We start from the raw sequence: 15,615 nt of genomic DNA, 5'->3' as shown, positions 1-15,615 counted from the left end.
CATTATGCTGTGCACCTGATATGAATATAAAATAACACTGAATGTAGATTATAATTGAAAAATAAAAAAGAAATTGCTTTTAATTATATTCTTCTATGCTAATTTAATTAAAGATGTTAATTAAAATTTGAAATAGTAATGATCATTCAGATTAATTTCCAGGTTCTTTCCATTATTGAATCTTATTATAAATTAGTACAAGTTTGTTTTTCCTACAGGCTGTTTTAAGTTTTAGGAGAGAAACAAGAATCCATTTTTTAAACTTGTTAATTAAACTAACAACATTAATTATGGTAAACTAACTTGTTCTAGTAAATGAAATAGTATAGTTCACTAATGGACCGGGAACCTAGGGACCTGATTTCCAATCTTCCTCCTGGCATTTATTAGTGTCGCTCTTATTTTCTGATCTGTTAACTACGAGGCTGGACTGGAGGCTGAGGCCTCCTCTGGCTGTGGTGTTTGCCATTGGGACTCCATGAGGGGGCCCCATGGAGGGAATTAAACAGGGAATATTTCTTAGAATAGACGAAGGTAAACGTTAATGGTTGGAGGCGCAGGAGGAACAAATTTTAGGGAAGGAAAGCGTGAATACAGGATGTTCAACTTGTATTCTGTTTTAGGTCATTTTATGTTTACTTGTACAATTTTGCATATATCTCATTTAATTCCCTTTTGTAAAGTAGGTAAGGCTGCTATTATAATTAGTTCCATTGGTAGGCAAGGGTTTTGAGGTCTGATGAGGTCATTCTATTTCCCTAGATGGTGTAAATTTCAGACTAAAACTCATAGAATTACTGAATATCAGGTTTTAAAACTCATTTGGCCCCACTGCTCTCCTTGTTTTTGTCCTGTGTCCTCTCTACTATACCACTTGCTGATTTTTGAAGTTATTTTTCAATTTTCAAACTTGGACAAACATCAGATAATTAGTTGATATTTTGCTTTTTTGTCACTCTTTGGTTTATATAAGGTTATAGATTTAGAAATATCGATAATTACATAATTCAGATTATAACCTTTTAAAACTACAGATGACTAGCATCTTTAGATTAATTGAGAAATTTTGTTTTGTTTTGTGAAACTAGACTATAAATATGTTTTAATTAATTAGATTTTAAAATGTGGAGAATTTCATGTTAAAACAAAATTTAAAACCTCTTATTTTGATAATGGCAGTATATTTCAAAAGGCACACATTTGCCTCAAGGTAATACCTTCCAAATTTAGGAGGCTGCCCTCAGAATGTTAAAGAGAGTAGTGAATGAGGCTTAAGGGAAAGAGGTAGTTTCATTTCTCTGTATCCAATGTTTTTATTGTTTTGTTTTTTTAAAGATTTTATTTATTTATCTTTAGAGAGGAAGGGAAGGAGAGAAGGGGAGAAATATCAATGTATGGTTGCCTTTCATGCCTCCCCTGCTAGGAGTTGGCCTGCTGGGAACTGGCCTGCAACCCAGGCATGTGCCCTGACTGGGAATCGAACCGTGATACTCTGGTTCATAGTCCTGCGCTCAATCCACTGAGCTACACCAGCCAGGGCTGTATCCAATGTTTTAAAATTTCAGTTAATATACTTTGTCATGAATTTTTCAAAGTAAAATTTTCTTTCAAAATAAATAGAAATTATTATTTCTTCCTTAACTTGAAACTTTCATTGTTTGCTATTACTTGTTTAGTTGAGGGGAGGAGAGTAAATTTGAAGGTTCTTCTCCCTGCAGTGGGGAAGTCTATAGGATGGTCTGCAGCTCTGAAACCAGGCCTGTGTTCTGGGTCTATAGGGGCTTCTAGGAAAAAAAAATAGATACCTTTACATTTTTGGTATCTGTTGTGAGACCGACCTAGATTGAAATCATAGATCCTATAATAGTGACTAGCATCGTGACCTCTAGTAAGTTACATAAACTCAGTCAAATTTTCCACCTATAAAGTGCGGCTAATTTTATATATTTTAAATTTATATATTTTAAATATATATAAAGTGCCCACTTTACATATTTTCACTTGGAGAGGGGAGGAAATGGGGCAGGAATGCTGTCCTGTAGCACAGTACCAGGCACAAAGTATATACTTAAAAATAATAGTAGTAGTAGTGGGTATTTTATAGTAATACTTTTTATCTCTTCGTACATCTTGTTGCTCTAGTAAAATATAAATTTATTGAAAACAAGAACTTTGAAATTAAAGCATTTAATAAATATGTGGTCACTGAGAGCCTCTTCCACATGCATTTCCTCTTTGTTAAATAGTACCTCGTAGGTGCACTCGTCTGATTGCTTGGGTACATTTTAGAAGAGATTCTCTGTAGTATAAAGAGAATATTTGAAGGATAATAGTGTACATTTATTTCAAATAACTCTTGTGATTTATCTTTCAAATTTTAGTATATGGGCCAAAAATTAATTAGTTTACCTGTATGTAAATCATAGTGAGGACTTAGCATTTGGAAATAGGAGTCAGTACTTATTTTCAAGGATATATCACTTTTTGAAAGAAAAAGGTATTTCTAGAGATCCAAGATGGCAGAGGAGTAAGTGGAAGCTACACTAATTTCCTCCCAGGACCAATCTGCAATTACAACTAAACTGTAGAGAAATTGTCCTGCATAACCAGTTAAACCTAAGTTGGAGAGAAGCCTTATAACCACAGAGACACAGAAGTAACCACCACAACCAGACTGGTAGGGAGTGTGGAGGTGCGAGCGGGCTGGCTGGGCTCCCACAGGTGGCAGCTGAAGTTCCGGAGGGAGGTTTCAGCAGCTGTAGGGTTCCCCCCTGAGGAGTGCGGGGTCTAAACTCCAAGCTGGACTCCCCAGCTTACATCATCAGAGCCAAAAAGGAGCCCAGATAATATCCAACTGTGAAAAGCTGTGGGTTTCTGTCTGCCAGGGAGAAACTGCTGGAGATGCAGAGAGCCTCTTAAAGGGCTAACGCACAAAATCTCATTTGCAGCCACTTACCCTGGAATCCAGCAAAGGGAGGGCAGAGTGGACTAAAGACACTTGAGAAGAGTTTGGGGTTGGTGGCTCTGGGGAGAGAACTGAAGAAACAGCTGCCAGGATCCCTGTGCTGAGTCATTCCCCACACTGCAGGAACCATGTCTCCTCGGCAGAGCTCTCCTCTGAATGGCATCAGCCTGGGGGAAGCAATACCCCCACCTGCAGGAATTACTCTGCCCCCCCTTAAGCCTGGCTGCTGTTTACAGTTTGATTAGACAAACAATTGATTAGTTTAATGACGAAGGCAGAAAATACAAAGAAGCAGCCAAAATGGGAAGACAAAGGAACAGACCCCAAATAAAAGAACAAGAGAATTTTCCAGAAAAACTAGATGAAATGGAGGCAGGCAATTTTTCAGATAGAGTTTAGAGTGATGATTATAAGGATACTCAACAACATGAAAAAAACCATATAAACCATAAAATGGTTTTATCGAAACCATAAAAAAGAACCAGTCAGAAATAAAGGATGCAATATCTGAAATACATAATATACTAGAAGGAATGAACAGTGGATTAGATGAAGCAGAGGACAGAGTCAGTGTTTTAGAAGACAAGGTAGAAAAAAACACCTAGGCAGAGCAACAACAGGAAAAAAGAATTCTGAAAAATGAGGAGAGCTAAAGAAATATTTTGGACAACATGAAGTGTAACAGCATCTGCATCATGGGAATGCCAGAAGGAGAAGAGAGCAAGCAAGGGATCAAGAACCTACTTGTAGAAATAGTGACCAAAAATTTACCTAACCTGCTAAAGGAAAATGTCACACAAGTCCAGGCAGCTCAGAGAGTCCCAAACAAGTTGGACCTAAAGAGGCCTACACCAAAATGACAAGGCTTAAAGACAAGGAGAGAATCCTAAAAGCCACAAGAGAAAAGCAGGTAGTTACCCACAAGGGAACATCAATTAGACTGGTATCTGATTACTCAACAGAAACATTTCAGCCCAGAAAGGAGTGGCTTGAAATGTTAAAAGTGATTAAAAGCAAGGACCTACAACTAAGGCTATTTTACCCAGCAAGGCTATCACTTAAAATTGGAGAAGAAATAAGGACCTTCTCACACAGGAAAAAGCTAGAGGAGTTTGTTAACATCAAACCAGTACTACAACAAATTGTTAAAGGGCATGTTTTAAGAAGAAGAAGAGAGAGAAAGAAAAAAAAAGGAAAACAATCTAACAATAAAATGGCACTACATATGTATATATCAATAATCACCTTAAATGTCAGTGGCTTAAATGGTCCTACCAAGAGAGAGAAGGTAACCAAATGGATAAGAAAATAAGACCCATCTATATATATGCTGCATCCAAGAACCCATCTCAAATCAAAAGATACTAAAAGCAAAGAGTTGAAAAAAGATATTTCGTGCAAATGGAAAAAGAAAAAAAAAAAAAACCCTCAGGTAACAGTACTTATATCTGCTGTATAATCCTACTAAACATTTCTTCACCCAACACAGGAACACCTAAATGTGTAAAACAAATCTTGATGGACATAAAGGAAGGAGAGATCAACAGAAATACAGTTATAGTTGGGGTTTTAACACCCCATTGATGTTAATGGATAGATCTTCCAGGCAGAAAATCAATAAGGAGATAGTATCCTTAAACAACACAACAACATCAAATGAGCATTTCATCCCAAAGCAGCAGACAATACATACTTTTCAAGTGCACATGGAACATTTTCTAAGGGAGACCAAATGTTAGGACACAGAACAAGTCTCAATAAATTTAAGAAGATTGAAATCATATCAAGCATCTTCTCTGACCACAATGCTACAAAACTAGAAATCAGTCACAAGAACCCTGAAAATCACCAAAGACATGGAAGATAAATTAACATGTTATTAAACAATGAATGGGTGAATAATGAGAACAAGGAAGAAATCAAAAGATTCCTTGAAACAACTGAAAATGAGGACACAGCAATCCAAAATCTGTGGGACATTGGCAAAGCAGTCCTAAGAAGGAAATTCATAGCACTACAGGCCTATCTCAAAAAAAAAGGAAGGAAGAAAGAGCTCAAATAAACAATCTAACTTCTCACCAACAGCAACTTGAAAAAGAACAACAAACAAAGCCCAAAGTGAGTAGAAGGAAGGAAATAATAAAGATCAGAGCAGAAATAAAATACAATATGTAAAAAATGACACAACAGATAAATAAATCCAAGAGATGTTTCTTTTAAAAGATTAACAAACCTTTAACCAGACTCATCAAGAAAAAACAAAAGAGAAAGGACGCAAATAAATAAAATCAGGAATGAAAGAGGAGAAATAACAACTGACTCCAAAGAAGTACAAAGGGTTATAAGAAAAATATTATGAACAATTGTATGCCAACAAACTGGACAACCTGGACGAAATGGATAAATTCCTAGAGACATACAATCTTCCAAAAATAAATCAGGAAAATCAGAGAATCTGAATAGACAGGTTACACCTAATGAAATATGAAGCAGTAATCAAAAAACTCTCAACAAACAAAAGCCCTAGACCAGATGGCTTCACAGGCGAGTTTTAACAAACATTCCGAGAAGAACTAGTACTTCGTCTCAAACTATTTCATAAAATGCAAGAGGAGGGAAAGCTTCCAAACTCATTTTATGAGGCCAGTTTTATCCTAATTCTGAAACCAGGTAAAGACACTACAAAGAAAGAAAATTATAGGCTGATATCCCTGATAAACACAGATGCTTAAATCTTCAACAAAACATTAGCAAGCCAAATACAGCAATGCATCAAAAAGATCGTACCCCACGATCAAGTGGGATTTATTCTGGGAATGCAAGGATGGTACAACATTCACATCAATAAGTGTGGTTGACTATGTAAACAAAATGAATGGTAAAAACCACATGATCATATCAATAGATGCAGGAAAAGCATTTGATAAAATCCAGCACCAATTTATGATGAAAACTCTCAGCAAGGTGGGAACAGAGGGCACATACCTAAACATAATAAAGGCCATGTATGACAAACCCCTGTCAGCATCATACTCATTAGGCAAAAACTACAAACATTCCCTTTAAGATTGAGAACAAGACAGGGATGTCTGCTTTCACCTCTCTTATTCAACATAGTAATGGAAGTTCTAGCCACAGCAATCAGAGAAGAAGAAAAAATAAACAGCATCTAAATTGGGAAGGAAGAAGTAAAACTCTCTTTATTTGCAATGACATAATATTGTACATAGGGAACCCCAAAAATTCCACGAAGAAACTACTAGAACTGATAAATGAATTCAGCAAAATAGCAGGATACAAAATTAACTTCCGGAAATCAGTTGCATTTTTATATGCCAATAACGAACTAACAGGAAAATTAAGAAAACAATCCCATTCATAATTGCTTCAAAGAGAATAAAATGCCTAGGAATAAACCTAACTAGGATGTAGAAGACGTTTACATGGAAAATTATAAAACAATGAAGAAAGAAATTGAAGAAGATACAAGTAAGTGGAAGCACATACCATGTTTAATGATAGGAAGAATTAACAACATTAAAATGTTCATACTACTCAGAGGAATCTATAGATTCAGTACAATTTCTATCAAGATTTCAATGACATATTTCAAAGAACTAGAACAAATATTTCAAAAGTTTATATGGAACCACAAAAGGCCCCACATAGCAATAGTGACCCTAATATCAAACTATACTACAAGGCCATGGTAATCAAAACAGCCTGGTACTAGCATAAAAACACACATAGATCTCTGTGGAACAGAATAGAGAGCCCAGAAATAAACCTACACCTTTATAGTCCATAAATATATGATAGAGGAAGCAAGCACATACAATGAGCTAAAGATAGTTTATCCAGTAAATGGTGTTGGGAAAATTGGACAGATAGTGCTGAAAAATGAAACTAGACCACCATCTTACACCACACACAAGAATAAATTCAGAATGGATCAAAGGCTTAAATGTTAGACCTGAAACCATAAAAATCCTAGAAGAGCAGCAAAATCTCAGACATTACTCAGAGATTTTCTGTTGGATGTTATCTCCGCAGGCAAAGGAAGCAAAAGAAAAAATAAATAGGACTACGTCAAACCTAAAACTTTTGCACAGCAAAAGAAATCATCAACAAAATAAAAAGCCTACAGAGTGGGAGAACATATTTGCTGATATATCTGATAGGAGGTTAATATCCAAAATTAATAAAGTATGTACAAAACTTGACACCAAAACCCCCAAACAACCCAATTGAAAAATGGGCAAAGGACCTGAATAGACACGTCTCCAAAGAGGACATACAGATGGCCAAGACATCTGAAAAGATGCTCAATGTCACTAATCATCAGAGAGATGCAAATTAAGCCACAATGAAATGCCATCTCACACTTGTCAGAATGGCTATCATCAATAAATCAACAAACAAACGAGTGCTGATGAGGATGTGGAGACAAGGGAACCCTAGTACATTTTTGGTGGGAATCCAGACTGGTGGATTCCCAGGTTAGTATGTTAAAAAGCAGTATGGAGATAACTGCTTTTTTACAAATTAAAAATGGACCAGCCTTTTTACCCAGAGATCCCACTTCTGGGAATATATCTGAAGAAACCCAAAACACTAATTTGAAAAAACATAAGCATCCCTATGCTCATTGCAGCGTTATTTACAATAGCCAAGACATGGAAGCAGCCCAAGTGTCCATCAGTAGATGAGTGAATAAAACAACTATGGGACATTTACACAATGGAATTCTACTTGGCTGTAAAAAAGAAGAAAATTTTACCCTTTGCAATAGTATGGATGGGCCTGGAGAACATTGTGCTAAATGAAATAGGCCAGTCAGAGAAAGACAAATACCATAGGATCTCACTCATATGTGGAATCTAATGAATAAACTGAACTAACATGCAAAACAGACAGTCACAGATGGAGAGCAGGCTGACAGCTAGTGTGGGAGGGGAGGTTGGGGGTGGAAGGACTGAGCAAAAAGCAAAAAGGTCTCATGGACATAAAAAAGAGTGTGGTAATTGCTGGGAGGGGAGCGGATAAGGGGACTAAATGATAATAGAAAAAATGCAATGAAGATTAAATTTTAAAAAGCAAAAAAGGTGTTTCTAATATAATATTTTCAGTCAGTGGGAGAGTAGGATTCTTATTTATAAAGCTTTACTTTATACTGAAATTTTCAGGAACACATTTCTTTTGCTAACCATGTTATATCAGCCCTAGATTTCATGTGCATTCGTTAACCGTCCTTTTGGAAGACTGGTTTTCCCCAACTCATGATTATGTCGCACATTCCTTTCTAGAGCATGAAGGGGAAAAGCAAAAGCAGCCATGACTTGCTGAAGGGCGACCCACATCTCAGTTCTGTTCCAGTTGTTGAAAGGTTAGTGTGGTGCTAGTGTGATCCTAGGTTCTTATTTTCTGGCTCAGATAATTTACAGCTTCCTTTGTGAGTAAACAGCCATTTCTCACACGTCAAACTTTTTCAGCCCAGCCAAAAGTTGAAGCCTTTTTTCACTGTTGGTGGGTGGAAGTGCTAGCACAGCGGAGAGAAGCAGCGTCACTCCCTCTTCTTGCTGTCTGCCTCAGGCCGACTAATTAAATTGAAATTAATGTTAAACTTTGAAGTCTTGGGATAGTTTGCAGAGTAGGAATCTATCTGCTTGAATGTTTTTATGTTTAATTCAGAATAGCTTTACCAACTTTTTCCTTGAAGCATTTTTTGTCCCAGTGGGTATGATTGATAAACAAAGCAGAGTTGAAGAGGTTTGTGAAACAGTAGCCTCATTTTTGGCTGGTCCTTTGAGTATTAGTTCTTACATATTTTCAGGAGTTAACAGAAAATTATCTTACTACCTTAGTTCCTCTCTTTGAGAAGGGAGGATGTCTGACTGTTACATATAACTGCACGTGATATTTTCAGCCAGTGTTTCAAAGGGGGACTAAAATACTATTGTACTACAGTTAGCTCATTTTCAGAAATTCTGTTCCAAAACAGTCTTCTGAATGTCATTGCATTTGAAGGATTTGTTTTCACCAGCCAGAATACATCAAACCAGTGGAAGAAAGTTTTTTCGGTTGCCCTTTGTTCATAAAAATGGCATTGTTGGTTATTGCTTGCATTTTTTCTTTTAATTCTCTTGATTTTATATATGTGGTAATGGAGTACCTCTTGTTCCATTTATAAAGATGACTCATTTTTAGTATGTTTCCATTTACTCTTGAATGCCATTCTGAAATCCTAATGTTAAAATACGTTTTTGAATTATTAATCCAGCAAAATATTCTAAATTTTGGGGTTATTGAACAATTTTATTAGTTTCATTTTGAAGCTAAAATTTATTGTTTTTTCTATTTTTTGTAGTGAAAAAGGTGATGCAGCAGGAGATTTAGATGATGTGAGTATTTTAATACAAACATAGTTTGAACAATTTAAAGAGCAAAATTTTTTTGAAAAAATTTGAAAGATTTGAAAACTACGTCACTTATTTTGATGTAACATTTTCTTCCCAGTGTATGTCTATGTGTGTGGAATCTTATATATGAGTTTCTAGCCTGTCTTTTCTCCCTATGATGTAACATTATGTGAATACTCAAAATTCAGATGTCCTGGTTTTATTTTATTCTGTGGAAAGGTGAAATAGTGATGCGTGTGTATCCATGATGTATGGGAAATGCTTGTGTCAGTCATTTATAGTAGTTAGCATTCTTTCTTTACACACATTTCGGGAGATTCTCTTTCATGGCTGTGGTGATATTTCTTCATCAGTTGTACTAGCTTAAATCTGATAAAACAGGAGGCAGAATTTCCTTTATATATAAATGACCAAGTTTTTTAAGTCAACCATTTGTCACTTTATGTAAAATCCCACTCATCTGTGTGCATTGTGTAGTTCAATAGGAAGTACATAACTTCCTATGCATGAACACGGCTTGACATCTATTACCACAGTCAAAAGAGGGGGTTCTTTCTGACTATGTGTAGTAGAGAAAGGAGGAATATCTAACCTACTCGAGAAAACCTTCCTGAAAGAGATGATTGTGTTGTGCATTGTAGAAGCGTTAGGAGTCAACTAGATCAAAGGCCATGGTAAAGGGCACAGTTCCTTTAGCATGGAGACCAGCACAAAGCATGGTAACAAGGAGAGATTATACCTTATTTAGGAAGTACAAGCTGAGGTTCATGTTTGAGAAGGAACCTGCCTTATGTGAACAGCAGAGAGGAAGAGTGTTGGAGGTTGAAGAAACTACATGTACAGAAGGCTAGGAAGCAGGAGGGAGTTTGGTGTGCGCCTGGAGCTGAACGCACATGAGTGTGTCTGGAGTGTCAGGACAGGAGTGAGAGGGGGTGAGGTTGAAGAGGTAGGTGAGGCCAGATAGGAGAGAGCTTTGTAGGCCATGGGGAGGAGTTTAAATTCTGTTTCAAATGGTGTTAGTTAAAGAAGAATGCTGTGGTCAACTTCACATTTTAGGAAGGTCACTGTTGGCAATATTGTAGAGGACAAATTAGAAGAAATAGACTGGAATCAAGGAGACCTCTTGGGCAGCTATCACAAGAGGACAGTATAATATAAGACCACAGCTATGACATGGGGAAGAGACCTGAAAGATATGTAGTCTAAGAGGTGACTGATAGGATGTTATGAGATGAGGGAGAAAGAGGAGTCTGGGACAACCACAGGAAAGAGTAGGCTTGAGGTGGGGGGGTTGGAGGGGGGAGATGAAAAATAACATGGTTAATTGTGTACATCTTGAGATTCAGAGAACTTGGAGATGCCCATGGAACAATAATATGGGTCAGAAGATGGTTGGATCAAGGCCCGATGTAAAAGTACAGATCTGTTCTCATGGTCTGGTGGGGGTGAGGTCATGTAAGGATAGTGTGTTGTCTCAAACCTGCTTGGTGTCCTGATCCTTTGCAATCACTTAAACTGTAAATCTTCTTTCCAGAGAATATACTACAAACACAAACAAAATTTAATGAATTTGCTAGGATTTTTTTTTTTAGATATCCTGAGGACTAAGCATGGAAAACCTAGGTTAGTGGTTATCAACTTTTAGGGCTAAAGAATTTCTTACATATTTCACTGAAAACATTCACCATTTCTATTCCTGGAAATTTGGTTTGGAAAGACTGGGAGAATTTTGGTTTGGAAAGACTGGGAGAACCCCAAAATTTATTTTTCAAAAATTGTGTACTTACATGTTTAAACTTCAGTCACCTTCAAAGTACTCTCCATTTGATGCAATATATCTATCAAGACTCATTTCCACTGCTCAAAACAGTGTTTGAACTGGTCAATTTTGATGCCTTTTAGTGCTTCTGCCATTTTTTGGTTCACCTTTTTCACATCAGCAAAACATTTCCCTCTGAGGACTTTTTTCTCTGGGGACACAAAAGAACATTGTTCAGGGTGAGATCCAGTGAATAGGGAGGGTGGAGCATGGGGGTCATACTGTTTTTGGTCCAAAACTGCTGAACCCTCAGCACAATGTAGGCAGGTGTGCTTATAAATCACCCATCATGAAATGGGCAAACATATTGAAAGAGTCTTTTAAAAAATTCACTGAAGCTGAATACTGCCTCTCACAACAACGCCAGCTGGTACACTGATACAGATGGGTTCATAGAACAGTCATCTAAAGGGAGGAGCCTGTACTACAAGGGGCCTGTCCTCCAGAAGACAGTTCTGGGTTTTTCAGGTCCCCTCTAACATAGTCTGAGGAGCAGATTTTGAGGACCACTGCTCAAAAGGTCCACGACTTCAAGTTAAGAATCTTGCTTCAGAGAAACACAAGAGAAAAAGATGCACTTGGTGTAGGTATCATCTTCTTTTTGTTGTTTCCTCCCCTTACTTTCTTCCTCCTCCTTTCTCTCTCCACTCCCTCTCTCTGTTCTTGCTGGGAAATCTTATGAAAGCTGAAGATATGGCAATAAGTAATGTAGTTGAGAATATTAGCCCTCATAGAGTGCATCCTACAATTATGGGAGAGAGACAATAAACACATAACTAATTAAAATGTATGGTATTTCAGATGGGTGATAAATGCTTTGGGGAAAAAACAAAGAAGAGGAATGTAGTACTGGAGGTGGGTGGGTAGTTCTGCCATTTTAATAGGGTGATTAAGATAAGTATCACAGAGAGGGTAACATTTGAGTAGAGATCTGAAGGAGATTAAAGAGCAGATAGATGGAATAAGAATGTTTAAGGCCAGAGAGAACAGCAACTCCGAAGTTGGCTAGTGCTGTTAGGATGGAGTCATAAGTGATATGTCAGGGAGGTACAGATTACGGAGGGTCTTGAGTAACTTGGGGATCCACTGGAGGGTTTTGAGAAGAGGAGTAATGGCTATGACTTAGATCAGGGGTGTCAAACTCATTTTCACTGGGGGCCACATCAGCCTCACGGTTGTCCTCAAAGATCCAAATGTAATTTTAGGACTGTACACATGTAACTACTCCTTCACAATCAAGTGAGAACTCAGCGCTGCAGGTGGGTAGAAACAAGGTGCCAGGCTGGATACAACAAGGTGGAGGGCCGGATTCAGCCTGTGGGCCTTGTGTTTGCCCCCTGTGACTTAGATTATGGGAAGAAATCTCAGCCATCCCACCTCCACCTCTTCTACTTGAATTAATCCCTGGTTCAAGTCAGGATGCCTGTGATACAAAAGGAGCAATTTGTGACACAGAGGGGCTGAGTGTGAATTGAGCAAACATTGACTGGGGTATCTCACATTTACATGGTTCGCCTAGAACAGATAACAGGAATATTCCCACCTGTAGCACATTCTTTAGGCCCTTACTAATTCAAAACACAACAAAACAAAAACTAAATCTGGCCTAGGGTGCAACGAGAGTCTGAGATGGACCTCTGAAAGCGAAAGGGAAAATGGAACACCCAGCAAATATTCCATTTCAATTTCTGCAGGATGAAGAATTTGAAAATGCAGAGCATGATGAAAATATTGATGGTGATGAAAAGAGCCTGATGAGAGAAAGAGTTGCAAAAAAGTTAAAAAAGGACCCAAGTATTAAATCAGCTGGAGAAGGAGAAGAGAAGAAATCGGGTAGCCGCAGGTGAGTTATTGTACTTCTAGGTATCAGAGTATCTGTCTTTTTATGCTTCATTTTAAAGTAAGATTGAGTCCTCTAGTTAACTTTTTAAAAAGATTTTATTTGTTTATTTTTTCGAGAGCGGGAGAAAGGAGGGAGAAGGAAACATCAATGTATGCTTGCCTCTTGCACACCCCCTAGCCCACAACCCAGGCATGTGCCCTGACTGGGAATTGAACCAGGGTCCCATTGGTTACCAGGCTGTTACTTAATCCAGTAAGCCACACCAGCCAGGATAGTTAACTCGTTTTTAAATACTATCTTTATAATGTTTCATATATGTACCCTTGGTGCTAAATTAGCTCATCTGGAGGCCTAAAAGAAAATAGACCAGTTTTAAAGTAATTACAGCAATGGTCCTGTGAGTCAAATTCCACTTCATGTCTCTCTGATCGCTTCTTTAAAATCCTCTATCAATTTTTATATATGGGGCAAGCAATGCACTAGCTAGATGTGAAGGTTGTGTTTGTTTAATATCAAAAAGAGCAGTAGAGTAGTTGTGTAGAATAAAAAAAGGTGTCTTCAGATGTAGGTGAGTAAAATTGTCAAAACTGGTTAAGAAAGTGTGTGAGCATAAATACCTATAAAAACTTTTTCAAGTCTGACTTCTCCTAATCTCAGTGGTGTCATAAAAGAAATTTCAGCAAATGTCTAATGATAAAGAGTTGTTGAATTTTTAACTCAACATTTTGTTCCCCTGAAATTCAACCTAATTGAAAAATTCCTTTGTGATTCTGTTATTACAACTTAATGATATATACTTTAATTAATAGTCCTTTGAGAAATAATAGTGTTTGTTTTCTTTGGATGGCCTACATTTGGGATAAGATAGATCTAACAAATAACATGTTATGTTTCTCAACCTGATATAAAAAACTTAAAAAGTATTCCCATGTTTTCATTGCTTAGCTCCCTTAATTTTTTTCCTTTATGTAACCAGAAAAGTAATCCCCAAAAGTTTCCACTGACAATTTTTGCATTCAGAAATGGTACTTAGAATATTGTTTTCCAACAATGTTCACCTGACAAGTAATCACCTTGAATAATTTTAATGTAGCAGATTTACTTGGGCCACTGTTCATTGAAGAATTTGGTGCTTATGTATACTGCTTGTACACAAAGAGAGGGATGAGCCTCTCCTCTCCTCTGTAACTTTTAGTCAAACGTGAATGTAATCAAGGATATGGTCTCTCTCTCTCTTATTCAAAACAAGTGTTTTCTGATTTTTAAGAACTATGAATTAGGGTTATAATATGATGAAAACATTTTGAATTTTAATAAATGAATCAAATATTTTTTGTTTAAATGTTTTCTAAAGTCCTCAACTTTATCTTGTTGGCCTTAGTACAATTTCAAATATTTATATACCCTGTAATTAATAGGACTTATAAATTAGCAAAGCTGAAGAACTGAATGAGCTTATTGGGGAAAACTGGCCTTAATAAACACCAAACATCTATTTGTAAGTGTTCTCTTTCCCAAATTTTCAATACTCACATCTTCTCCTCTCCCTTCTGTGTCCCCTCTCCTACCTACAAAGAGAAATAAAAGAAAAATGAAGAGATCAGTAGAAGTACAGAATTTCTAAGGGAAAATAGAGTTTTTCTGTCTTACTTATAAATTTTCATGATTATCTTATGACCACTTATTTTTAAATACAAAAAACTTCCAAAATCACTAGTACTTTTGGTCAGTTATATTAGCTTCACTATAGTTTAAGTCTCAGGTTAGTTTTATGTTAAAAAAAAAAGAACAGAAAACCTCTAAGAGTCTTAGAAAAATTGTAATGTGGTGAAAAGGATAATTATATTTAAAGGAAAATCACTGCTCAGCCTAGCTTGAATTATAATGGAAATAGCTGCCAGCCAGATAGGATGTCAGTATGAAATCATTGTCTGTTTAAAATTCAGTGTTCTTGGTATATACACACTTTTCATCTGGATGTGCTTGGAGCACTCTACTATCTTTTGGCCAATTTTTATTTGAGCAGTAGGAATCAGGGACTAGACTAGCATACCAGCCCTTTAGGCAAGGAGCCATTCAAAGTATAAATTTACTGAATTTTTTTGGTATTGCTTTTATTGGTAAAGAAACATCTGGAATCTGTTAAAGCTGTTTATCGCTTTGAATGTTAAACCTACAAGCAGGTTTGTTGAGTATTTAATATTTAAGCTTGGGGATGGTATTTAACAATATAATTTTCAACAAATGTACATAGAATAGAATATTTCCCTAATAATGTGAACTCGGCAATGTCTCTAGTTCCGTTGAAAAGTACTTAGGGTTTCAGGAGAAACAAATCCATAGCTCTTCCTACCTTCTTTCTTTTTTCTCATTATACTTATTCTGACTTCTTCAGGATTTTTGCCCTTTGCCTCCCCCCTTTTCTAAATGCATCAGCCTCACTCTCTTTCTTATTCAGAGCACCTTCTCTAAGCTCCTGCCTTGACTACTGGATGTAGATGAGCAGAATCACACAGCCAAGTAGGAACCCAGCCTTAACTGTGCCTGCAATGCTTTTTCATTTCACAGC

At 36.9% G+C, this 15,615-nt stretch overlaps 1 protein-coding gene across 1 annotated transcript in view; it reads left to right on the top strand.

Annotated features, from left to right (window-relative positions):
- CWC27 (CWC27 spliceosome associated cyclophilin) overlaps positions 1–15,615 on the top strand; it is a 181,786-nt gene that overhangs the window by 30,491 nt on the left and 135,680 nt on the right. The window contains exons 8-10 of the mRNA XM_037062867.1: positions 8,272–8,351; positions 9,333–9,366; positions 12,898–13,046. Coding sequence (XP_036918762.1) covers positions 8,272–8,351; positions 9,333–9,366; positions 12,898–13,046 — 263 coding nt within the window. The remainder of the gene's footprint in view (positions 1–8,271; positions 8,352–9,332; positions 9,367–12,897; positions 13,047–15,615) is intronic.

Source organism: Sturnira hondurensis, unplaced genomic scaffold (assembly GCF_014824575.4).
Source record: "Sturnira hondurensis isolate 20B ecotype Veracruz unplaced genomic scaffold, ASM1482457v3 Scaffold0014384, whole genome shotgun sequence".
Classification (NCBI taxonomy): domain Eukaryota; kingdom Metazoa; phylum Chordata; class Mammalia; order Chiroptera; family Phyllostomidae; genus Sturnira; species Sturnira hondurensis.
Note: the sequence above shows the minus strand (reverse complement) of the source record. Positions and strands in the feature narration are given on the sequence as shown.